This window comes from Dendrobates tinctorius, unplaced genomic scaffold, assembly GCF_039654945.1.
Source record: "Dendrobates tinctorius isolate UK_male_01 unplaced genomic scaffold, ASM3965494v1 ptg000202l, whole genome shotgun sequence".
NCBI lineage: Eukaryota > Metazoa > Chordata > Amphibia > Anura > Dendrobatidae > Dendrobates > Dendrobates tinctorius.
Window position 1 is genome coordinate 242,092 of NW_027361869.1, and position 25,298 is coordinate 267,389.

Here is a 25,298-nt window from a genome sequence, read left to right on the forward strand (position 1 = left end):
AGTTTTTTTTAATGGGACCGGATTTTGGGTTCAGGTTTTAGGAGCGACCAGAAGAGCTTGGGTGGGAATGGTCCCTCCCATAGCTCCAGTCCAGGCTTTGTGTTGGAGAAGGGAAGGACTCTAAGGTTGTCTAGACTCTGCAGGTTCTGTGGGAGTTGGACCTGTATCTGAGCGGGTGTGCCCATACTGAGGTGCGAGCTGTTTATTTTCTGTTGTACCTTTATGCCATAAAACGTTGTTTTTGTTTTGCCTGGAGTCCTCCGGTGTTTGTGAACTTAATAAACCTTGTCATGCTGGACCAGAGCCATTGCCTGTGTGTACGCTAATGGCCACCAAAGAGCGGGGGATCCTTATAAGAGGTATTGTAATTTTATAGTGTCTTCACTTTATGATCGACCTCAGGGATCGCCACGATCCTGAGAATAAAGCGGAAGCAGCACGAGAACAGCGCTGTTTTCCATTACTGTTTTCCCTTACTGGCTGTGCAAGGAACATCATCTCTATTCATTTCCCAGCTGGGTGGTGGGGAGCGCAGCTGTGCAAGAAAAACAGTCACGGAAATGCAGCGCTGCATTAGTGCTGCAACCCATTAATTGTGGGGTCCAAACAGTCAGACCCTCACCGATTTATATCCGTTTGAGCCCTTGTGCTCCCTGCTTGTATGGAGCGGACTCAGGAGTTGAGCCCGCTCCATACAGTGTGGGTGATGGCTAGTGCCGATCTCAGCAGTTTAACCTCTTAAATGCCACTGTCAAAGGCAACAGCAGCATTTAAAAGATGGTGGCCATCAGTTCCGATGATCATCGCCTCCTACCAGTGGCTGAGCTTCATAGGAGGAAGCCAATTGGTTATCATATACAAGCCCCCTCCTGTGCCATCATATTACCGATCAGACGTCTTACCAGATGGAACAGCACCGGTGTTTGCTCCGCCGTCGGCCGCTGGCTGCTCGCAGAGCTTTGAAGTTTCATCCCCTCTATCCGGCTCTGCATGTTCTGTCTGCTTTTATTTTCCCCGAGTTGCTTTTCTACCTGTGTCAGCTCCTCTGTGCTGCTGTGAGAAGAAAACAAAATGACCCCCAAACTTTTTAAATGAAAAGGTCCTAAGGGCTCATGCAAAGCTTCTCCTTACCTGCGGCTTTCCTGCGTTTTTTGGGGTTCCTCAGTCTCTTTCCTTGGATGTTCTTCTGCTGTGTCTCCATCTTTGAAGCTGCTGTCCATCTCTGGCATGTCTTCTTTGTTCGGGAGGCTGCCTGCTCGGACATCCGACTTGACGTTCGATCTGTGCAGCTGATGGGATCTGATCTTTTTGGGCAGCTCCGGGCTGCCGGTGACAGGCGGATGAGCTCTACAGTCCGGAGGTGGCGAGCAAGGTCCCATCTTGCTCCAACGCAGCTGCTGCAGCAATGCACTTTTCCCGGTGTGGACTGACCTGCGGGATAAAGGTGCAATGGTCACAATGAATATGTGCTAATAAGTCGGAACCCTCCTGTTTGCCTGGTACAGTTCTTTTGTTAACATGTATCCTGATGTTATTACTGTTCTGATTTTATTAAGGCTATAAACAGGCACTAAAAGGCAACATCCAGCTGCGCAACCAATATTACTACTGCTGTAAATAATACAAATAAATAAACAAACAATGTCAACAGCTCCTATTCCGACTTATGTATCACCATGGTTACAGACTACAAACAAACCCAGTGTAGTCTGATCCTGAGACATGTGTTCATTTTATCTGCTCTCATCTCCTTCGTAACATATCTGAGGAGGCACAGACAGAAAGGGATTTCTGAGCATCATCCCTATTATTTGGCTTAAAATAATGCCAAATAATTACAAACTGCCCTTTAAAGAAAAACGTCACGGAGCTTGTGCAAGTCTATGGAGCGGGCTGAGAAGCTGATCTGGTGCCCGCTGTGTTATACAGCCAGCACCTGCCACTATCAGCAGCGACCATAGCTGTTTAACCCCTGAAATGCCACCATCAATTTCTGCAGTGATTCTACTGAGATGTCCTTCCCACCCCAGCCCCCACTTTCCCAGTGATGCGAATGAAGGGGTGCCAATGGGTTGTTGGGGGTCTGTTGTCACCATCTAAGTCTTCCTGTAAAGCCCAGGCTGGACTTCACAGGAGGCTGCGATTTTTACTGTATACTGCAATACTTGGGGATATACTACAAGAGATCTAATGATGACAGGCTACACAGTATAAAAAAATAAAACAAAAAAAACAAAAAAAAAAAGCATAAAAATTCAAATCACCCCTTCAATTCCAAAAATAAAGAAAATGAAAAAAAATTAACATATTAAAGTAGAAGTCTGATCAATATATTTATGAAATTAACCCATAAAGTTAATGTCCTACAGAAAAAAGTAAATAAATAAATCTAAATTAAAAATGCCGGAACTGCAACTTTCCAGCTGCCGTACGTCCTCCCAAAAAACCCTATAAAAAGCAATCAAAATGTTGTATGTACCCCAAAATGGGACCAATAACAACAACAGCTCACTATACAGATAAACTAACCCTCCTTCAGCTCCACTGACAAAAAAACAAAAAAAAAATATTAAGGTTATAGATCTCTGAAAATGGTGACACAAACATAAATATACATTTTTAAACAACAGTTTCAATTTTTTTTTCACCACTTAAAATTTTTTTTTTTTTTTTTTTTTAAAAACACTATACGAGTTTGTTATCGCTGTAGTCGTGTCATTTTTACTGAACACTTAATGCTGTAAAACCAAAATAAAAATATAAAACGTAATAAAAAGGTGCAGTGTCAGCGATGTCCACTAGACGGCGAAGTGTGGACTCATATTTGGCCGTGACATCTCTGTAGTCGTTTTTCGGATGCGGGGGGCAGATGTTCGGCATCTTCTACATTGTGCGCAGCCAGTAAATGCAGCGCCTTCCACGTACCGTGGCACATCTGCTCTCCTCTGGTTCTTCTGCGCTGGTTTTCCCCCTATACCAGCTGTCAGGTTTGGGCTGGATGACGCGGCTCTCAGGTCTATGAAGACTGTGGGGTTATTCTCTTTACGCCCCACGTGGACTTTTTTCTCGGTCACATTTGCGCTGCTGGAGACACTTTCGTGTGATGCAATCGGTTACATATGGAAGGAGATGGACATGGGGCAATAACAGATGTATGGATGGCCTGACCCCTAGTGGACAGAACGTGCGGAGATGGACAGGGGGCAACAACAGATGTATGGATGGCCTGACCCCTAGTGGACAGAACGTGCCATACCTCCAGGACACTGATGCTAAACTTCTGGCCCACCCAAACCCCTACTAAGTCTCTCGCCCCCCGGTCTGGATACCTGTGACCACTGGGCCTGACTCCTTCATTGTCCACGCGTCCCCCCTTAAGACTCTGACCCTGTGATTGCCGGGCACTTAATTCTGCCAGCTGCTCCATGATCTGCTCTTGCCGTTTCTTCGCACTGGTCGCCATGGTTGGTACGGATGGGGGCGCCGCTTCTTCTGTGGGCAGAAAAGAGGCCGTGTATGAACATAAGGAGAAAGTCACAAATCTCACTGTGCCAGGTACGGTTAGGATGGCGCAGGATCTGGTCCACACATATACGGCGCTCACCCGGCTCCTTAGAAGACTGCCGTATTTTAGCCTCGGCCTCCAGGCGTAGAAGGATCGCCTCCAAATCCTCCCGATCTATCGGCTGAAATGGAAAAGAAGACATTTTAGAGGCACCGTCTTTACAGATTTCATGGTGTTTGGACCTCATTTAAAGGAACTTTCCATGGAACAGGTATATTACCCCCCCCCCCCCCCCCCCCCCCGAGGGTCCGCCGTGCTCCACCCCACAGGCCATGTGCTAATGACTTATGGAATCTGTCAGCAGAAAATGACTGTTCAAACCAAGCACTGGCGCTCGGCCCACCAAACCGCTCAGTGCTCCCTCCCACCTGCTTGTTTTTAGCTCGGATCGCTGCTGTTACAAAGCAGGCGCTGACTGTATGACACAGCCGGCATCTTCCTCGTATGCTGCGGGCTCAGCTCCATACTAAAGCTTTTTACATTTTTTTTTACTTGTGTGTTTGCTCCGTTCGGGGAGCGTCTCTCACCTGTACGCCGGGCGGGGGGAACAATGGTTCCTGAACCTGATGGGGGTCGTGCTCTTTTGGACCACTTCTCGACTTTACAAGTCGCTCTACGGCTTTTCGTTCAGGATGACCCGGCTCCGGTGAGATAACACTTCCCGGCAGCGTCTGGGGAGGAGCCGGGTGCGTCGGGTCTTCTTGGGGTGAAGTATCGCGCCCTAATGATGAGCCTGACAAATCTGGAAGCGTTTGTGACGCCGTCATGTCTGATGTCACCGCACCACCACGGTCTGACTGTCCGACCGCTGGCGCAGGCAGAACCTAAAGGGGGACGGAGAGAAGAATCGGGTTAGTACAGGACATAGGAGACCAAGAAATAAATAATACAAAATAAACAGAAAACGTTCAAATAAATATAAATAATAAAAATTCAATCTAAAAAGTTCAAATAAATAATAAATATTAATAAAAAAATAAAACTTAAAAAAGGTCAAATTAACAGCCTGAGATCCAAATACAAATAAATAATAATAAAAATAAATAAACATACTTGGTAACGCCACGCTCCTAAAAACACGATGTCTAAAAATTATTCATCCCGTATTATAAACTCCAAACTGCAACTTTTTCAACCAACCCCCCCCCGACTTTGCTCCTGGTCGTTCTCACCTTCTCTATATCATCACTCCCATCAGATATGTGGCAGTCGTCCATCTGGAGGATCTCCGCGTCCTCGGACTCCAGGTCAGACTGGAAATAGTGACACGTTCATGAGAGATTATCACTGTGCGCCCATCATCTGGGGGCGCCAAATCCCCCCATAAGGCGCTCACCAGGGAGCTGACATCCGAAGCGATGGAGGGGGCTTTCAGGGAGGAGAGGAGCAGCTCCAGCTCATGAGCCGTCTGTCCGTTCTCGCTGGCCATGTTGTCAACTTCACGGACCTGTAAGATGGTTACACATACAGATCTGCTCAAAAGTATACATATCAATGATAACACCAAAACGTTCTCTCCACCCATGGTTAGTGGTTGGGGGAAGCCATTTATTGTCAAACTACTGATTGGGGGGGCTGGTGGGGGGTCTATCATACTGATTGGGGGGGGGCTGGTGGGGGTCTATCATACTGATTAGGGGGGCTGGTGGGGGGGTCTATCATACTGATTGGGGGGGCTGGTGGGGGTCTATCATACTGATTAGGGGGGCTGGTGGGGGGGTCTATCATTGGGGGCTGGGTCTATCATACTGATTGGGGGGGCTGGTGGGGCCATCATAGTGATTGGGGGCCTGGGGGGGTCTATCATACTGATTGGGGGCTGTTGGGGGTCTATCATACTGATTGGGGGGGGCTGGTGGGGGTCTATCATACTGATTGGGGGAGCTAGTGGGGCCATCAAACTGATTGGGGGCTGGTGGGGGGTCTATCATACTGATTGGGGGGCTAGTGGGGCCATCATACTGATTGGGGGCCTATCATACTGATTGGGGGCTGTTGGGGGTCTATCTTACTGATTGGGTGCTGGTGGGACCATCATACTGATTGGGGGGACTGGTGGGGCCATCATACTGATTGGGGGCTGTTGGGGGTCTATCATACTGATTGGGGGCTGTTGGGGGTCTATCTTACTGATTGGGGGCTGGTGGGACCGTCATACTGATTGGGGGGCTGGTGGGACCATCATACTGATTGGGGGGCTGGTGGGACCATCATACTGATTGGGGGGCTGGTGGGGGTCTATCATACTGTTTGGGGGCTGTTGGGGGTCTATCTTACTGATTGGGGGCTGGTGGGACCGTCATACTGATTGGGGGGCTGGTGGGACCATCATACTGATTGGGGGGCTGGTGGGACCATCATACTGATTGGGGGGCTGGTGGGGGTCTATCATACTGTTTGGGGGCTGGGGGGGTCTATTTTACTGTTTGGGGGCTGTTGGGGGTCTATCATACTGATTGGGGGGGGCTGGTGGGGGTCTATCATACTGATTGGGGGAGCTAGTGGGGCCATCAAACTGATTGGGGGCTGGTGGGGGGTCTATCATACTGATTGGGGGGGCTAGTGGGGCCATCATACTGATTGGGGGCCTATCATACTGATTGGGGGCTGTTGGGGGTCTATCTTACTGATTGGGTGCTGGTGGGACCATCATACTGATTGGGGGGACTGGTGGGGCCATCATACTGATTGGGGGCTGTTGGGGGTCTATCATACTGATTGGGGGCTGTTGGGGGTCTATCTTACTGATTGGGGGCTGGTGGGACCGTCATACTGATTGGGGGGCTGGTGGGACCATCATACTGATTGGGGGGCTGGTGGGACCATCATACTGATTGGGGGGCTGGTGGGACCATCATACTGATTGGGGGGCTGGTGGGGGTCTATCATACTGTTTGGGGGCTGGGGGGGTCTATTTTACTGTTTGGGGGCTGTTGGGGGTCTATCTTACTGATTGGGGGCTGGTGGGACCATCATACTGATTGGGGCTGGTGGGACCGTCATACTGATTGGGGCTGGTGGGACCGTCATACTGATTGGGGCTGGTGGGTCTATTTTACTGTTTGGGGGCTGTTGGGGGTCTATCTTACTGATTGGGGGCTGGGGGGGTCTATCATACTGATTGGGGGCTGGTGGGACCATCATACTGATTGGGGGGCTGGTGGGACCATCATACTGATTGGGGGGCTGGTGGGACCATCATACTGATTGGGGGGCTGTTGGGGGTCTATTTTACTGTTTGGGGGCTGTTGGGGGTCTATCTTACTGATTGGGGGCTGGGGGGGTCTATCATACTGATTGGGGGCTGGTGGGACCGTCATACTGATTGGGGGGCTGGTGGGACCATCATACTGATTGGGGGGCTGGTGGGACCATCATACTGATTGGGGGGCTGTTGGGGGTCTATCTTACTGATTGGGGGCTGGGGGGGTCTATCATACTGATTGGGGGCTGGTGGGACCATCATACTGATTGGGGGGCTGGTGGGACCATCATACTGATTGGGGGGCTGGTGGGACCATCATACTGATTGGGGGGCTGGTGGGACCATCATACTGATTGGGGGGCTGTTGGGGGTCTATTTTACTGTTTGGGGGCTGTTGGGGGTCTATCTTACTGATTGGGGGCTGGGGGGGTCTATCATACTGATTGGGGGCTGGTGGGACCGTCATACTGATTGGGGGGCTGGTGGGACCATCATACTGATTGGGGGGCTGTTGGGGGTCTATCATACTGATTGGGGGCTGTTGGGGGTCTATCTTACTGATTGGGGGCTGGTGGGACCGTCATACTGATTGGGGGGCTGGTGGGACCATCATACTGATTGGGGGGCTGGTGGGACCATCATACTGATTGGGGGGCTGGTGGGGGTCTATCATACTGTTTGGGGGGCTGGTGGGGGTCTATCATACTGTTTGGGGGCTGGGGGGGGTCTATCTTACTGATTGGGGGCTGGTGGGACCATCATACTGATTGGGGCTGGTGGGACCGTCATACTGATTGGGGCTGGGGGGTCTATTTTACTGTTTGGGGGCTGTTGGGGGTCTATCTTACTGATTGGGGCTGGGGGGGTCTATCATACTGATTGGGGGCTGTTGGGGGTCTATCATACTGATTGGGGGGCTGGTGGAGGATACATCATGCTCAGTGGGTAGCTGGGACCATCATTCTCTATAATGGCCATAACAGGCGCCTCCTGCTGGTGAAGACAATAGGGATATATATATACAGTAATTATTATTTGGGGGGGGCATTCACACGCGTGCTCCGGGCCCCGTCACTTCCCCGCGGGCCCCTGCTGTGTCCTGTGAACCGTCACGTCTCGCGCTCCTCACAGCGTACCTGTCTCCATGGAAACCTCGTCTACCTGCTCAGTGTGCACCGGGCACGGCTGCGGTGAATAGACGTCTCCTGCATATAATCCCTATCTCCCAGCACCTTCCCCTCCGGGGCCTTAACGTTAATACTGACGTTCACCGAACAACTGTCCGTCACTTCTTGCGTTCCTTCAAATGACCGGCACAGCCACGCCCCTTCACCAGGACACGCCCACCTGCTGAATTACTACAGGTGCGAGGGTACAGTGTAGACCACGCCCACGTCCAAGCTCGTGAGTGGAGTTGCTAACTGCCAAACCACGCCTACTAAACACTTTGTAGCCCTCCATAACGTATTTTCGCGTCGCTCGCCTTTCGGTCACCCAGACAACCAGTTCATGTTCCGCCTCTTAAGGTCCTGGCAGATAAATAAAACAAGGGCTAAATCTCAGTGCTTGTGATTGGTGTCCGGACTCAAATCGGGCTCAGAATGTAACGACAGCGAGTCCTCCGCCTGCACATGAACGTCTATGTCACCTCTATTGGGTAAAGCTGTATTTATGTATATTCTGCAGTGTGCAGCGGACAGGACGTTGTGTGGAGCCTCCCTATTGGTTACTTTACTAGACGTCCTTCAAGTAGTTGCTTATTCGATTGGATACAACAGTTGTCACTCAAAAGAAAGGCGGAGCTTGCCGCAAAGCACTGTGGGAAATGTAGTTGGCCGAAAATCTCAAGTTTGAAGTTACTAATTAGGAGAGAACTACAGAATCCAGAGTCCTGAGCGGGAAGAGGGAACAACAGCTGGAGGCTGCGAGAGCCAAGAAAGGTGGTCAGCTACTGCTGTCTATACAGGAGCCGGTGTGTGAGGAGGAGGACGGGGCCATGTCCTGATGGCTGTGTATTAGGAGGAGGACGGGGCCGTGTCCTGATGGCTGTGTATTAGGAGGAGGACGGGGCCGTGTCCTGATGGCTGTGTATTAGGAGGAGGACGGGGCCGTGTCCTGATGGCTGTGTATTAGGAGGAGGACAGGGCCGTGTCCTGATGGCTGTGTATTAGGAGGAGGACGGGGCCGTGTCCTGATGGCTGTGTATTAGGAGGAGGACGGGGCCGTGTCCTGATGGCTGTGTATTAGGAGGAGGACGGGGCCGTGTCCTGATGGCTGTGTATTAGGAGGAGGACGGGGCCGTGTCCTGATGGCTGTGTATTAGGAGGAGGACGGGGCCTTGTCCTGATGGCTGTGTATTAGGAGGAGGACGGGGCCGTGTCCTGATGGCTGTGTATTAGGAGGAGGACGGGGCCGTGTCCTGATGGCTGTGTATTAGGAGGAGGACGGGGCCGTGTCCTGATGGCTGTGTATTAGGAGGAGGACGGGGCCGTGTCCTGATGGCTGTGTATTAGGAGGAGGACGGGGCCGTGTCCTGATGGCTGTGTATTAGGAGGAGGACGGGGCCGTGTCCTGATGGCTGTGTATTAGGAGGAGGACGGGGCCGTGTCCTGATGGCTGTGTATTAGGAGGAGGACGGGGCCGTGTCCTGATGGCTGTGTATTAGGAGGAGGACGGGGCCGTGTCCTGATGGCTGTGTATTAGGAGGAGGACGGGGCCGTGTCCTGATGGCTGTGTATTAGGAGGAGGACGGGGCCGTGTCCTGATGGCTGTGTATTAGGAGGAGGACGGGGCCGTGTCCTGATGGCTGTGTATTAGGAGGAGGACGGGGCCGTGTCCTGATGGCTGTGTATTAGGAGGAGGACGGGGCCGTGTCCTGATGGCTGTGTATTAGGAGGAGGACGGGGCCGTGTCCTGATGGCTGTGTATTAGGAGGAGGACGGGGCCGTGTCCTGATGGCTGTGTATTAGGAGGAGGACGGGGCCGTGTCCTGATGGCTGTGTATTAGGAGGGGGACGGGGCCGTGTCCTGATCCCTGTGTATTAGGATGAGGACGGGGCCGTGTCCTGATGGCTGTGTATTAGGAGGAGGACGGGGCCGTGTCCTGATGGGTGTGTATTAGGAGAAGGACGGGGCCGTGTCCTGATCCCTGTGTATTAGGAGGAGGACGGGGCCGTGTCCTGATGGCTGTGTATTAGGAGGAGGACGGGGCCGTGTCCTGATGGCTGTGTATTAGGAGGAGGACGGGGCCGTGTCCTGATGGCTGTGTATTAGGAGGGGGACGGGGCCGTGTCCTGATGGCTGTGTATTAGGAGGGGGACGGGGCCGTGTCCTGATGGCTGTGTATTAGGAGGAGGACGGGGCCGTGTCCTTATGGCTGTGTATTAGGAGGGGGACGGGGCCGTGTCCTGATGGCTGTGTATTAGGAGGGGGACGGGGCCGTGTCCTGATGGCTGTGTATTAGGAGGGGGACGGGGACGTGTCCTGATGGCTTTGTATTAGGAGGGGGACGGGGCCGTGTCCTGATGGCTGCGTATTAGGAGGGGGACGGGGCCGTGTCCTGATGGCTGCGTATTAGGAGGGGGACGGGGCCGTGTCCTGATGGCTGCGTATTAGGAGGGGGACGGGGCCGTGTCCTGATGGCTGCGTATTAGGAGGGGGACGGGGCCGTGTCCTGATGGCTGCGTATTAGGAGGGAGACGGGGCCGTGTCCTGATGGCTGCGTGTTAGGAGGGAGACGGGGCCGTGTCCTGATGGCTGCGTGTTAGGAGGAGGATGGGGCCGCGTCCTGATGGCTGCGTGTTAGGAGGGGGACGGGGCCGCGTCCTGATGGCTGCGTGTTAGGAGGGGGACGGGGCCGCGTCCGGATGGCTGGGATGGCAGGACGTTGTGTGGAGCCTCCCTATTGGTTACTTTACTAGACGTCCTTCAAGTAGTTGCTTATTCGATTGGATGCAACAGTTGTCACTCAAAAGAAAGGCGGAGCTTGCCGCAAAGCACTGTGGGAAATGTAGTTGGCCGAAAATCTCAAGTTTGAAGTTGTCCTGATGGCTGTGTATTAGGAGGAGGACGGGGCCGTGTCCTGATGGGTGTGTATTAGGAGAAGGACGGGGCCGTGTCCTGATCCCTGTATATTAGGAGGAGGACGGGGCCGTGTCCTGATGGCTGTGTATTAGGAGGAGGACGGGGCCGTGTCCTGATGGCTTTGTATTAGGAGGGGGACGGGGCCGTGTCCTGATGGCTGCGTATTAGGAGGGGGACGGGGCCGTGTCCTGATGGCTGCGTATTAGGAAAGGGACGGGGCCGTGTCCTGATGGCTGCGTATTAGGAGGGGGACGGGGCCGCGTCCTGATGGCTGCGTGTTAGGAGGGGGACGGGGCCGCGTCCTGATGGCTGCGTGTTAGGAGGGGGACGGGGCCGCGTCCTGATGGCTGCGTGTTAGGAGGGGGACGGGGCCGCGTCCTGATGGCTGCGTGTTAGGAGGGGGACGGGGCCGCGTCCTGATGGCTGCGTGTTAGGAGGGGGACGGGGCCGTGTCCTGATGGCTGTGTATTAGGAGGGGGACGGGGCCGTGTCCTGATGGCTGTGTATTAGGAGGGGGACGGGGACGTGTCCTGATGGCTTTGTATTAGGAGGGGGACGGGGCCGTGTCCTGATGGCTGCGTATTAGGAGGGGGACGGGGCCGTGTCCTGATGGCTGCGTATTAGGAGGGGGACGGGGCCGTGTCCTGATGGCTGCGTATTAGGAGGGGGACGGGGCCGTGTCCTGATGGCTGCGTATTAGGAGGGGGACGGGGCCGTGTCCTGATGGCTGCGTGTTAGGAGGGAGACGGGGCCGTGTCCTGATGGCTGCGTGTTAGGAGGGAGACGGGGCCGTGTCCTGATGGCTGCGTGTTAGGAGGAGGATGGGGCCGCGTCCTGATGGCTGCGTGTTAGGAGGGGGACGGGGCCGCGTCCTGATGGCTGCGTGTTAGGAGGGGGACGGGGCCGCGTCCGGATGGCTGGGATGGCAGGACGTTGTGTGGAGCCTCCCTATTGGTTACTTTACTAGACGTCCTTCAAGTAGTTGCTTATTCGATTGGATACAACAGTTGTCACTCAAAAGAAAGGCGGAGCTTGCCGCAAAGCACTGTGGGAAATGTAGTTGGCCGAAAATCTCAAGTTTGAAGTTGTCCTGATGGCTGTGTATTAGGAGGAGGACGGGGCCGTGTCCTGATGGGTGTGTATTAGGAGAAGGACGGGGCCGTGTCCTGATCCCTGTATATTAGGAGGAGGACGGGGCCGTGTCCTGATGGCTGTGTATTAGGAGGAGGACGGGGCCGTGTCCTGATGGCTTTGTATTAGGAGGGGGACGGGGCCGTGTCCTGATGGCTGCGTATTAGGAGGGGGACGGGGCCGTGTCCTGATGGCTGCGTATTAGGAAAGGGACGGGGCCGTGTCCTGATGGCTGCGTATTAGGAGGGGGACGGGGCCGCGTCCTGATGGCTGCGTGTTAGGAGGGGGACGGGGCCGCGTCCTGATGGCTGCGTGTTAGGAGGGGGACGGGGCCGCGTCCTGATGGCTGCGTGTTAGGAGGGGGACGGGGCCGCGTCCTGATGGCTGCGTGTTAGGAGGGGGACGGGGCCGCGTCCTGATGGCTGCGTGTTAGGAGGGGGACGGGGCCGCGTCCTGATGGCTGCGTGTTAGGAGGGGGACGGGGCCGCGTCCTGATGGCTGCGTGTTAGGAGGGGGACGGGGCCGCGTCCTGATGGCTGCGTGTTAGGAGGGGGACGGGGCCGCTTCCTGATGGCTGCGTGTTAGGAGGGGGACGGGGCCGCGTCCTGATGGCTGCGTGTTAGGAGGGGGACGGGGCCGCGTCCTGATGGCTGTGTGTTAGGAGGAGGAGGACGGGGCTGTGTCCTGATCCCTGTGTATTAGGAGGAGGAGGACGGGGCTGTAATCTGTCTCCTTATTTTGTAGGACATCGCGTTATAGATCAGTGACATGGCAGAGCTCAGCGATGAAGCCAGTGAGACAGAGATGCTGAGCTGCAGCCTGTCTATGTGGTATGGAGAACCTGTGGACGGTCAGGAGTTGTCCCTGGACCTTCACACCGCGGCCTCCATCGGTCAGTATGAGGTGGTTCAGTGCTGTGTGCGCAGGTAAGAGATGGATGATGATGATGAGTTTAATGAGATGTTTTTATCGGTTTCCATCTAATATACTTAAAACCTGTTAAACCCTCCTCGTGCCGTGTCCTGTTTCTGACAACCCCTTTAAGCCCCTTTCTGCTGTATTTCCTGGTTATCGCTCTGTTTTTCATGGTGGCTGCCCTTTGCCCCTCATCAGTGCCAGTCGCTGCTCCCGGTAACTAATCTTGTGTGATTTGTCTTTGCACAGGAAAGATGTGGATCTGAACCAGGCGAACCTGGGTGGATGGACGCCGCTCATGTATGCCTCATACATAGGCCATGACGCTGTGGTCAGCCTGCTGCTGGAGGCCGGGGTGGATGTGAACTGCAGGACCCCCAGCGGGCAGACCCCTCTCATCCTGGCAGCCAGCTGTGGCAATGAAAGCGTTGCTTACTTCTTGATCCAGGTACGACCCTGGCCTGTGGGTGGAATTAGATCTGGTCTTCACCATAATCGGTGATCACCATTAGTCTCTGTTTCCCTCCTGCAGCAGGGCGCTGAGATTGAGGCGAGAGATGCCCGTGGCTGGACCGCCTTGTTCCACTGCACCAGTGCTGGGCATCAGCGGATGCTGCGCTTCCTGCTGGAAAATGGCGCCAGTGCCGATGCCAAGTAAGGATGCCAAGCCCTTTTGGGTTCCACTGTGCAGCCTGACTCTCCGCACCCCTACCATCAGCTGTTAGATGGTGCCCGAGCTCTCTGGTGTCCTGTTCATCTTTTTTTAAAGGGTTTTTCTTAATTTAGTGAGTCCTTCCCCTTGGTGTAATGTAGGGAATAACTTAATGATTGTTGGGACCCCAGTGTTCTGAGGGTGGGCCCCTGCAGCGAGTCGGAGTGAAGTAGAGCATGCGCACCTCTGCTATATTGCCTATGGGATTGCCGGAGTTGGCCATTATTCTTTATCGGCAACCCCATAGACGATGAATGGAGCCGAGGCTCAGTGCACCATTCCGCCCAGTGGTTTTGCGTTTCCCGCCTCTTTCACTGGTGAGTGACGGTGCTGTCTTGTCTGAGTCTTCTGGGCAGACAGCAATCATTCCAGGTAAGCCAGCGCTGGGTGGAAAGGTGCACGGAGCTGTTTAGCCACACCCAGGGTGCACCAATCACCTAATTAGCATATCTGATTAAACTTCAGTTTCTGCAGAATATAGGCAACGATTAGAATAATAAAGGGGCGATTGTTATCGTTCCCTGTATTGCATTTAGAGGCGTCTTTTGCTTGAACGTAACTGGAAAACTGTTTGACTCCTTGTAGGGAACCGGTGTACGGCTTCACTCCCCTAATGGAGGCTGCGGCGTCAGGACACGAGATCATAGTGCAGCATTTACTGAACCACGTAAGTCTCCAGAGTCAATAGGTGCTCCGCTGCCTTCCGCATTGGGAGGTCCGCGGCTCTGATGACGGCCCGTTGACGGGTCTCCGCCAGGCTTTATTTCCCATCAACAGGTAGAAGATGACAACGTGGGCACATTGTAAAACACACAATCAAGACCTCCAATTCTTTGTATTTTAAAGGGGGTCAAAGTGACTGAGACAGATCACAAAGGAGACACCGCCCGCAAGTTAGCAGCCAGGTACGGCCATTCTAGGATAGTGACGTTTTTGGACTCCCATCGTGTCAAGGGCTCCCGGACTCACAGTCGAGGATCAGGTAAGATCTGCGCCGGCTTAAAGTGAAGCCAATATAATTGGATAGGTTGATGCCACAGAAGCGTGCACAGTGATCGGGTTTCTAGGTCACATGCGTAGCCCACGTTGCTCCTAGCGTGGCAAGATGGCGATCCGAGCACTGTTTAGTGGCCGTTCTCAGATTCTGCAGCACTGCTCCTGTTGACATGAATGGGAGCTGGGCTGCAGTACAGAGAACGACCACTACTCTGTATGTTCTGGCCCCATAAGCTATTAAATACTGGCTGATTGTGTGTCGGACCCCCCCGATACTGATATTAATGACCTTTCCTACGTCTTAGATGGCGGTAAAGTCATTATCTTCTGGGTATCATTATGTCACATTGTGTTCCTGGTTTTTCAGCACGTCATGAGGATCTCAGCTCGTCTGACGAGTCCTCCTTCACCCCCCACCGACCAAGGCACCAACGTAAGCCTAAAGGTCCCAGTATTCACGATGGTCCGCAAGCCCTGGCCAAGATGACGGCCGGTGGTCCCAGCTCTGGTGAGTACATTCATCCTCCGCTTGCAGCTTCCTTAGTTTTTTGCTTAGAGACTGGCCTCCTCCTTGTAGTGAGCATGCTGGGACTTGTAGTTGTGCAGCAGTCGAAGAATCACGGCTGTAGGGTATAAGATGGTCCTTCCCTTCACTTTAGGTGTTCAGGTTCCTCCTCAGGGCTATTTTACCTTCAGTGATGGCGACTATGAGTCTGGAGGTTCAGATCTCCGATATCGAGATGTCACCTCGCCCATCAACGAGCGTGACGTGGAGAGTAATGGCAGCAGTAAAGGTTGGTACTCTGGATGTAAGAATACCCATGGCACCCATGAGTATATGATTTATTGAAGGAAATCTGCTCTGTTTCAGAGGAGGGGTACACCGGGGGTCCGCGGAGCAGCAGCAGTGAGGGGATATGTATCAGCACAGATGTGAGCAGCGAGGCCTCGCTGGAGAGCAATGAGGTAGGCAGGACCGGCGTGATAAACTCGCTCTCTCGCCCTCCTCGCATGTCCGACCTCTATGCATATTTAAAAGGATCAAGCATTTACAAGGGTCTTCTTTTTTGGAAATGGTGCCCCTCTTGGGTTACATCTGGTATCTGCACTGAAAAGAGCGGCAATTTTTTAAGCCAGGCTTCTCTTCATCTTTAGGACTCTGATCCAGCGTTAGAAACCGCTAACAGGAAGCACCCCAAATCATCCGGCAAAGGGAGACAGCGCAATGGTGACACCCATACTGCCCCTGGATCCTCGCACTGCAGGGCTTCCAACCCCTTGGCAGAGCCGAACATCCCACCATATACTGGACCCAAGGTACAATACACAGATCTAATATGTGACTATTTATAGGAATATTTTTCCTATACAAAACTGGTCAGTTGGGGTCCATTAGCACGCCAATCATAGCGCATGGTGACGCATCCTGGGCAACTTTGTGGGGAACTTCATCAGTAGTTTTGTGTTTGAACAGCAGCAATAATATCAAGTGTGACCTGCACTTAAGGGTCTCCTCTCATAAAGTGATGGGATGTCACTAGGATATGCCATAAATGTATGATTGCGGAGGTCCGAACGACTTTTTGATAATGAAGAGGTCCTCCGCTCTGTGGTCCTTTCTCGCTTCCTCTAAAGTGGCGTCACAGCTCAATTCTCAAGAGTAGTGGGTGTCAAACATCAGGTAGGACGAGTGAGCCCAGGAGCCGAGCCTGGGCAGGGAGCGAGCCCAGGAGCCGAGCCTGGGCAGGGGGCGAGCCCAGGAGCCGAGCCTGGGCAGGGGGCGAGCCCAGGAGCCGAGCCTGGGCAGGGGGCGAGCCCAGGAGCCGAGCCTGGGCAGGGGGCGAGCCCAGGAGCCGAGCCTGGGCAGGGGGCGAGCCCAGGAGCCGAGCCTGGGCAGGGGGCGAGCCTGGGCAGGGGTCGAGCCCAGGAGCCGCGCCTGGGCAGGGGTCGAGCCCAGGAGCCGAGCCTGGGCAGGGGGCGAGCCCAGGAGCCGAGCCCAGGAGCTGAGCCTGGGCAGGGGGCGTGCCCAGGAGCCGAGCCTGCGCAATACTTGGTAGCAAGATTTCTCATACTTAACCTTTCTGACAGTGATGCAATTCAGGTTGGGGGCTATTAAAGGACTCGGTCACTTCCATCTTTGTACTCCTATGAAGCCCAGCTTCGGGCTAGGCTTCATAGGCGATACTGCAGTACACAATGCAGTCTATGAAATGATCGCAGGTTCAAGTACCCTCAAGACTAGAGGGGGTAAAAAAACAGATTTAATAGGAATATAAAAGTTAAAGTCCGCCACCACTCCTTTCCAAATACAAAAATAAATGTAAAAAAAAAAATTTTTTTTTTTTTGTGACTGCAACCTTCCTCGCTCCTCCACCGCCACCACCACCCTGAGGAAAAAAATCAGTAAAAAATAATCAGAATATTGGAAGTTCCTCAAAAATGATACCCATCCAAAATGACGACTTGCCTTGGAAAAAAAAAAAAAAATTCCATTGACAAAAAATAAAAAATTATATAATCTTGGTTTAAAAAAAAAAAATGAAATTACTAAAATATAAAAGAAACTATACTAGATTGATATCGCCAGAATCGTGGCACCAGGTCAATTTTGCCGCAGGGCTGTGGAGTCGGTAAGCCAAACCTGCGACTCCAACTCCAACTCTGACTCCACGACTCCGACTCCCACACATATTGCTTATATTTAAGTGAAAAATTTATTGTAGTACAATGTGAACCTCAGACATTTAATCATTTTTATGATCCAATAATCAAGATATTTAGATAGAACAGAATATATATTGGTGTACTACCCGGTTTTCATTCTTTTTGGTACAGATGCGATATGGATAGACAGATATGGATAAATGGATAGATAGAGCAGATTTCTAATCTGCTTTTGCTATTGAAAACATTATCTATGAGCTCAAAAACCTTTCAGGTGATGCAGTTTTTTAAAAAGATGATCAGCTTTTGCAGCTGAAAAACGTATCCTCAAAAAACACAGGAAAAACGCTGTGTGTGAATGTAGCCTTAGATCAGGAATATAACAGCCATTTATAGGACATTTCATAACTTTCCCAAACTCCTATGAAAAAATATTCAGCACATTCTGCATTGAACTACTGTACCCAATTTATTATATATTTTAGGAGTCGGAGTCGGTCCATTTTATACCGACTCCAACTCCGACTCCACCAAAATGACCACCGACTCCACGACTCCGACTCCACAGCCCTGTTTTGCCGCACACTAAACGCCATAGAAGCAAAACCAAAAAAAAGCAACAGTGAGTAAGAAAAAGAAATAAAGTGCAAAAATGACAATTGGCTGCAGCGACAACGGCGTAGACGAAGGCCGCTCATTCATTCCTGTTCTAACCTCTGTGTTCCTCATCGCTTTATGTCCCGTGGTCAGGACCTGGCGGAGCTTCTGGAGCAGATCGGCTGCTCCAAGTACTTGTCGGTCTTCCAGGAGCAGGACGTTAATCTCCGAATCTTCCTTACCCTTACTGAAACTGACCTGCGGGAGGTGGGCATCACGTAAGTAAAGGGCGGCTGGTATTTGTGGCTGCACAAAGAGAGCGAATCGTGTATGATGCGGTGACTCCATGATGCTCCTTCAAAAAGAGCCAAGTGTTGTTAGATGTCCGCCCTGCTATAAATGAGAAGGAGAGCAGCTGCCGGAAAAATATTCTATATTTTGTTTTTTGGTTTCTATTTATTTTATAGCTTATTTGGGCCAAAGCGGAAAATGACGTCCGCCATTGCCCGTTGGCATAGTTCTGCCCGCCCTCTAGGAGATGCGCTAGAACAAGCCTACGCCGACCGTCTGGAAGCGGAGATGCAGGAGCTAGCCATACAGCTTCATAAGGTAGCCGCGTACAGCGCCATCAGTCGTTATTTGCCTCCTGGACCCCGGATCATTTCTCTTTTTTTTCCTGCATAGCGTTGCGAGGAGACGGAGACATTGAAAGGACAGGTGGACCAGGAGAAGGCGCTCCGAGCCGTAGCCGAGGGGTGTCTTATGGAGCAAGAGACAAAATGGAGGGCTTTTCAAAGCCAGCTGGATGCCACTAGCAACCTGGCTACTGATGCCCAGCGAGCACTAGCCCAATTGAGGTACCCACGATATTCAGTGCTGGACTGATATGTATGTGACCATAATGAGAACTGATGAGGAGCTTACAGTTTTGTGGACTGCCCATAGGACCTGCCAGGAAGAGCTATCAGAGCGGCTCGGCAAGGGTAGCACTACAAGGACAAGGCCGCCTGGCTGCAGACTTACAGGTAAGAGGCTGGGGGATGGAAAGCATTAGATTAGGAACGTGATGTCCATTAACCTCTTACTTAACTGATCCTTAATGTCCATGTATGTCATATACAAGGTGCGGGTGTATGGAGCGGGCTCAGAAGATGATCCCACTCCGTACAGGGAAGATGCCAACTGTGTTATACAGCTGGCATCTGCCTCTAACAGTGATTGGAGCAAGCTCTGATCACTGCTGACAGCAGCATTTAAATTGCCATTCGCTGCCTGCACGGTGTCAACATGACAGATGGGAGGGGAGCAGTGGAGACCCCCGTGCTGCCTACTTAGCTTCATAGGAGGTCATGATTTTTACTATATACTACAATCCAGTAGTATTGTAATATATAGTACAAGTGATCGCAAGTTCAAACTCCCTAGAGAGACTGAAATAATAAGTGTAATGTAATAACAAAAAAAGTTTTAAAAACCTAAAAATAGGATGTTTAGAGACTTAATCTGGGGAAGACAAGCTCCAAGAATTAAATTGGAAATTCTGCAAAGAGATAAAACACTGGGTGGCCTTGCAGTCCCAAATGCATGGGTTAATTACATGGCAGCTCAGCTCCAGCACATTCCTGGGTGGGACGACCCTGGAGGGGGACGGGGAGTTCAGCGTCTACTACTCCGATCACAGTTTAAATCACTCTGACTCTGTGAAGCATTGGAGGCTCACAAATTTCCGATCCCCTCTTGTAGAACCCCAACTACACTGTTAATACACAAACTTTGGGGGACGGTGAAGAAACTACAAGTTATACAAGGAAGTTCACAATTTACATCATTGTGGGAAACGCCGTGGCTCCCTAATCTATAATATTTGGAAGGGTTTAAAAACTGGAGTCTAAAAGGAGTAGAAAGATTTACACGTTTCAGAGGGAAATACACCCCAGGAGTTCTCACAAATACGGAATGACTATGGACTGCCCAACACGGAATTTTATAAGTATGTTCAGTTACGACATGCATATTATTATTATTATTATTATTATTATTATTATTATTATTATTATTATTATGCATTTATATAGCGCCATTTATTCCATGGCGCTTTACATGTGAAAAGGGGAAATATAGACAAGTATAATAAACATGTGTAAGACAAGGGACACACAAGTACATAAGGAGAGGGGACCCTGCCCGCGAGGGCTCACAGTCTACAGGGATGGGTGAGGATACAGTAGGAGAGGGTAGAGCAGGTCATGCTGTGGTTCAGTAGACCGAGGATCATTGCAGGTTGTAGGCTTGTTGGAACAGGTGGGTCTTCAGGTTCTTCTTGAAGGTTTCCGTTGATGGTGAGAGTCTGATGTGTTGCAGCAGAGAGTTCCAGGGTATGGGGGAAGCACGGGAGAAGTCTTGTATGCGGTTGTGGGAGGAAGAGATAAGGGGGAGTAGAGAAGGGGATCTTGAGATGATTGAAGGTTGCGTGTGGGTAGGTACCTAGAGACCATGTCACAGATGTATGGAGGAGACAGGTTGTGGATGGCTTTGTATGTCATGGTTAGGGTTTTGAAATGGATCCTCTGGGCAATAGGAAGCCAGTGAAGGGCCTGGCATAGGGGCGACGCTGGGGAATAGCGGGGAGACAGGTGGATTAGTCGGGCAGCAGAGTGTAGGATAGACTGGAGCGGAGCCAGAGTGCTAGAGGGGAGGTCAGAGAGTAGGAGGTTGCAGTAGTCGAGGCGGGAGTTGATAAGAGCATGCACTAGTGTTTTTGTGGTTTCGTGGTTGAGGAATGAGCGGATCCGGGAAATATTTTTGAGTTTGAGGCGGCAAGAGGAGGTGAGGGCTTGGATATGTGGTCATATATCAGGCAGAAGGTCCCGTCCTAAACAACGGAGTGATCAAAAATGATGTAATACAGAGAATCGCCAGCTCATATAACTCTGGGGGGGGACTAATCTCATTACTTTACAGATATCTGTTGGACCTTGTAATAACAAAACACCCCATACGGTCAAAAGGAAAATGGGAGGGCATGATAGGCCTATTGTGGTCTGAACTACTGGAAAGAGTTCCACAGTTGTCTTTGAGTGAATCCCATATATTCTCCCACTTACAGGTACTACACCAGTCATATAGAACACCCCAATTTCTCCACGATATAGGGCTTAGACCAGACTCCCTATGTGCTAGATGTAAAACATCCCGGGCTAATATACTTCATATGATGTGAATATGCTCCACTTTAGAAACTTTCTGGAGGGATGTAATAGCGATCATTAATAGAACTTACTCAGTAGATACAGATCCCTTACCATTAGTACAGTTGTGCTCAAAAGTTTACATAACCTCAGCAGAATTTTTGCTTTCTTGGCCTTTTTTCAGAGAATATGAATGATAACACCAAAACTTTTTCTCCACTCATGGTTAGTGGTTGGGTGAAGCCATTTATTGTCTAACTACTGTGTTTTCTCTTTTTAAATCATAATGACAACCCAAAACATCCAAATCACCCTGACAAAAGTTCACATTCCCTGGTGATTTTGGCCTGATAACATGCACAGAAGTTGACACAAATGGGTTTGAATGGCTCATATTTTTTGAAAAAAAGGCCAGGAAAGCAAAAATTCTGCCGGGGTATGTAAACTTTTGCGCATGACTATATGTATACTGGGATATATAGAAGATTTGAGCACTGATGAACGCATGTTATACATGACCAGGAAACTAATAACCAGTGTTGGGTTATCAGAGCAGGCGCCCACAGTAACAGAATTTATAAATAAAACTAATTGGCTATTAAATCTGGAACAAAGAATATATTTGAAAAGGAAGGCCATCTCCAAATTCGAAAAAATATGGGCTCCATGGATTAACGGCTCCGGCCTAGCAGAACTGCAGAGATTCCGATTAAGTCTGTTTTGATTTATGTGTAGATTCAATTTAAATACGATGGATGTTATATTCCATAATGGTAGACTGTGAGCCCCCGCGGGCAGGGTCCCCTCTCCTTCTGTACTTGTGTGTCCCTTATCTTACACATGTTTACTATACTTGTCTATATTTCCCCTTTTCACATGTAAAGCGCCATGGAATAAATGGCGCTATATAAATGCATAATAATAATGGGCAGCTTACGGCATGTATATAACTGTGCCAAACCAAGATCTGGTTTCCCCATTAATATCATTACGATAGTGGTTCAAATCTGCTGTGGACAGAACTATGAAATATTTGTTTAATAGGGTGACATGTTGTTGGGGGGGGGGGGTAGAAGAGGGACTGGGTCCCTTTTTATGGTTCTCATTTAGTTTTTATTTTGGGTTTAGTATATAGTAAAATGAATGATGTTATTCAAAGCTATGACTGGTCATGTATAAAAAAAAAAAAAAAAAATTTAATGAAAAAATGTCTTGATCTCCAACCCATCCTAAGCATAGTGACTGCGCTGATGGTATAGGGCTGCAATTCCTCTACAGCGTCCACCCCAGCTGCACAGCAGAGACCTGGACAAGAGGCCGGCGGCTGCAGCTGCCGGTACAGTGGAGGGTTTCCAGTAGTGCTGCAGTGCAAAACAAAATTAAATAGGAGGACACCGCACTCAATCGGCCTTCTAGTGTCAGGATTGGAGTTAGTCACAGGGGTCGGATATGTGCACTGGGGCTCCATTTTTGCCCGGTTCTGCCAGTTGGTGCAGATCTTAGCAGTCGGACCTCCACTGATCAACCTATTCCAGCACCCGGTTCCTCCTCCAGTAATGGCTGTTATGGGGAGGCATGGGCTGGATAAAGTGAGGGACCTGGATTTCGGGTGATAATCTCGTTTCTTCTTCTCTTAGCCCCACCGGTCAGTAATGCTGCTCCGATGAAGTCTTTTAACGTGCAGGAGCTTTCGTCATCTCTCGAGGAAAGCACGGCGGTGTTGGGTAAGTCGTGGGATCTTTCTCTAGACGAGAGACCTGAAAACTCTCTACTGTAAGAGAATGGAGATGTGAACGGTTCCTGTCTCTGCAGAGAAGGCAATGAGAGCGCTGCAGGAGAACCTGGAGAAGATGAGGACTTCAGACAAGGGGAGACATAAATGGCCGGATCCCTGAGAAGGCAGGTAACAGAAGACATGATTTTCTTCTATGCGTCAGCGACCCTTTGTTGGAAATTTACTCCTAGATCCTTTCCCTCCGTATGCACACTCCATTCATACCCTGACCTTTCTCTTGACATCTTCATTGGGGAAGAGTCATGACTCCCCATCTCTCATACACGTCAGATGGTCCGCAAAAGTCAGTGAGGCCGGACCACCTCCATCTAATGTGTATGCAGCAATAAGTGATCAAATGATGCTTCATTAGGTAATGATCAAAGGAGACCACCACTCAGCTCCATTTGCTTTGATCAGTGCCTTCTTGTTAGAGAGTTGGGGGCGCAATATAATAATAGAGATGCATTGCTTCCTTGGTGAGTACCCACCATTGCAGCGCTGCAGCTCTGAGCCGACCTTTGTCTATTTGGCCACAGCAAAGACGTGCTCTATGCCACATGTGACCGGCCTCGGCACTATACAGCAAAGGAATGCTTCCCCTTGCCTAATATTTTGACCACTCGGAAACCCCTTTAAGCTGATAACTGGAAGCAATCACCTGGAATGCAGCAAGAAGTGTTCAGTTTCCCTACAGCGCCTCCGCAGGGTGGGGTTTAAGCATTACACAGTGCCTTAAAGGGAGTCTCAGTGCAGATTGCCTATTCTGCGCAAACACATATGCTCGGTGCACCCTTGGTGTGGCCAAACAGTTCAGAGCACCTTCTCGCCTATTTGTTTTCCCTCTTCTATTTTAATTGACAGCTTTGAATGTATAGAGTCAGAGAAGGGCGGAGATAGGTGGGAAGGTGCACTGAATTGTTTGGCCACACCAAAGCTGCACTGAGCGCCTGTGCTTGGTTTGAACCGTCATTCTATTGCGGTTTAGTTGCAAAATCGAAAACCGCCTTTGGGCAAGGTGGTACTGCTTTGGGGAACATAAGAGGTCCGTGATTCCAAAAAAAACGGGTTTCTAATGTCAGGAAGGTTTTAGCAAAGTGTGAAAGAGGAGAAATGTGGCAATGTCCTTGACCCGTCTGTCTAGATGGGGATATTAGGGTCTCCCAGAAAACATCCTAAAAATAAAATAAGAAAATTGCGGACCTTTTTATTATACAGTGCAGAATCGTTATTTCCAGAAGACTCCTGTAAACCTTTCCCCAAGTCCTTTTATAACTCCCTGTACAGGAGTCCAGCTTTGTATGGCCCTCATCTTGGTGTTTTTCAATCCTCCACCTCCAAATATTGCATAACGACTGTAATCTTCCCCTTCCTAGGAGATGCTTTTACCATACCTCAGACGGTGGGTGAAACTTTCCACCCCGAAGATGTGGCGATCCTTGATCACGCCGCCCTTGGCAGCCCCCGGTCTTCTCGGCTCAGATGGCGACACAGATGCAGTACCCTTTCTGGGCTGACGACGTTAGAGGCAGACTGCAATCTCCGGTGATATTCTACTGATCCCCCTTTTTTTTTGCAGAAAGTGAAAAGGGGGAGGTGACATTTTTATGCTTTCTCACTGATTCAGCCATTGCGGTCCGCGATACCTTTTTTATTTTATCGGACGTGTGCAGGATCATAGGGTTCAGACGCCTGTCCAGGATTTTTATTTTAGCAGAAGGGTTTAACGGGTAGACTGTGCCTCGCAGGCTGTTACAATGGTGCACAGATGAACGTTATGTACCCAAAATAAAATTGAAACACATTTTAAAAAAAAGTTTCAGGCTCCATTTCTGATGAAAAAATGCAGAACAAAGAGACGTCCAGATGACTCTGTTTTGGCAATACTTTCATTATTGGCCACCCCCATTGGGATTTCTAAGGCCTGTAACCCCTCGATGCTTAGCAAGCAGACTTCTTCATGATGGCTCTCGCCCATCGGGGTGAAGCACATGCAGCAGCCATTACTTGCATACCGGATTAGGTTAAAAGTTTGTAAAGTTTGCGTATAAGCAGGTGTTGGTCACCGCAGACAGGAGCCGTCCATTTTCCACATCTGCCACTTTTTCTGTATTTCGTACTTTACCTGAAAAGGAGCCAAAATTATTATTATTACGGTCTACAATGCAATCATACATAATGATGAGGAATATCAATGGCGTTTTCATGGCCTTAGTGCAATCGGCAGAACAAAAGGGCCTTTGTATGGGGAGAGGGTTAATTTGTCATTTTGTGTGTGTTAATTGTATTTTATTTTAAAGTAAAATTAATACAATGTTATATATAATACACATATACATACACACAATTGTATGTATGATTATATATATATTGTGTGTGTGTGTGTGTGTGTGTATATATATATATATATATATATATATATATATATATATATATGTGTATATATATATATAATTTTTTTTTATTTT

At 50.3% G+C, this 25,298-nt stretch overlaps 3 protein-coding genes across 16 annotated transcripts in view; 1 reads left to right on the plus strand and 2 right to left on the minus strand.

Annotated features, from left to right (window-relative positions):
• The window catches only part of LOC141057021 (dynein axonemal assembly factor 8-like), a 74,909-nt gene extending 66,832 nt beyond the window's left edge, over positions 1-8,077 (minus strand). The window contains exons 1-9 of one of the 7 annotated variants that reach the window (XM_073553495.1): positions 7,932-8,077; positions 4,902-5,012; positions 4,738-4,818; positions 4,093-4,389; positions 3,605-3,686; positions 3,330-3,492; positions 2,926-3,093; positions 1,132-1,431; positions 903-1,053 (exon numbers count right to left, since the gene is read on the minus strand). In XM_073553495.1, the coding sequence (XP_073409596.1) occupies positions 903-1,053; positions 1,132-1,431; positions 2,926-3,093; positions 3,330-3,492; positions 3,605-3,686; positions 4,093-4,389; positions 4,738-4,818; positions 4,902-4,994 (1,335 nt within the window). In that variant the 5' untranslated portion in view covers positions 4,995-5,012; positions 7,932-8,077. Of the gene's footprint in view, positions 1-902; positions 1,054-1,131; positions 1,432-2,925; positions 3,094-3,329; positions 3,493-3,604; positions 3,687-4,092; positions 4,390-4,737; positions 4,819-4,901; positions 5,013-7,906 lie in introns of all 7 variants that reach the window. The other 6 variants (XM_073553496.1, XM_073553497.1, XM_073553498.1 and 3 more) reach the window with 6 other exon arrangements.
• Positions 128-24,646, plus strand: ANKS3 (ankyrin repeat and sterile alpha motif domain containing 3). Of its 6 annotated transcripts, none has more exons than XM_073553503.1 (17): positions 128-191; positions 12,729-12,910; positions 13,149-13,347; positions 13,432-13,553; positions 14,197-14,278; positions 14,458-14,593; positions 14,975-15,115; positions 15,267-15,401; positions 15,479-15,573; positions 15,763-15,924; positions 18,022-18,146; positions 18,336-18,477; positions 18,553-18,725; positions 18,814-18,893; positions 22,694-22,780; positions 22,869-22,959; positions 24,207-24,646. In XM_073553503.1, exons 2-16 carry the CDS (start codon positions 12,753-12,755, stop codon positions 22,949-22,951), a joined length of 1,920 nt encoding a protein of 639 aa, XP_073409604.1. In that variant the 5' UTR covers positions 128-191; positions 12,729-12,752; the 3' UTR covers positions 22,952-22,959; positions 24,207-24,646. The 6 variants fall into 6 exon arrangements, with proteins under 6 accessions (XP_073409604.1, XP_073409606.1, XP_073409603.1 ...); XM_073553505.1 differs by lacking the exon at positions 128-191 and adding an exon at positions 8,303-8,427; XM_073553502.1 differs by lacking the exon at positions 128-191 and adding an exon at positions 8,496-8,742.
• The window catches only part of LOC141057025 (glucagon receptor-like), a 63,394-nt gene continuing 62,108 nt past the window's right edge, over positions 24,013-25,298 (minus strand). For all 3 annotated transcript variants that reach the window (XM_073553508.1, XM_073553507.1, XM_073553509.1), the window contains one exon: positions 24,013-24,955. In XM_073553508.1, the coding sequence (XP_073409609.1) occupies positions 24,952-24,955 (4 nt within the window). In that variant the 3' untranslated portion in view covers positions 24,013-24,951. The remainder of the gene's footprint in view (positions 24,956-25,298) is intronic.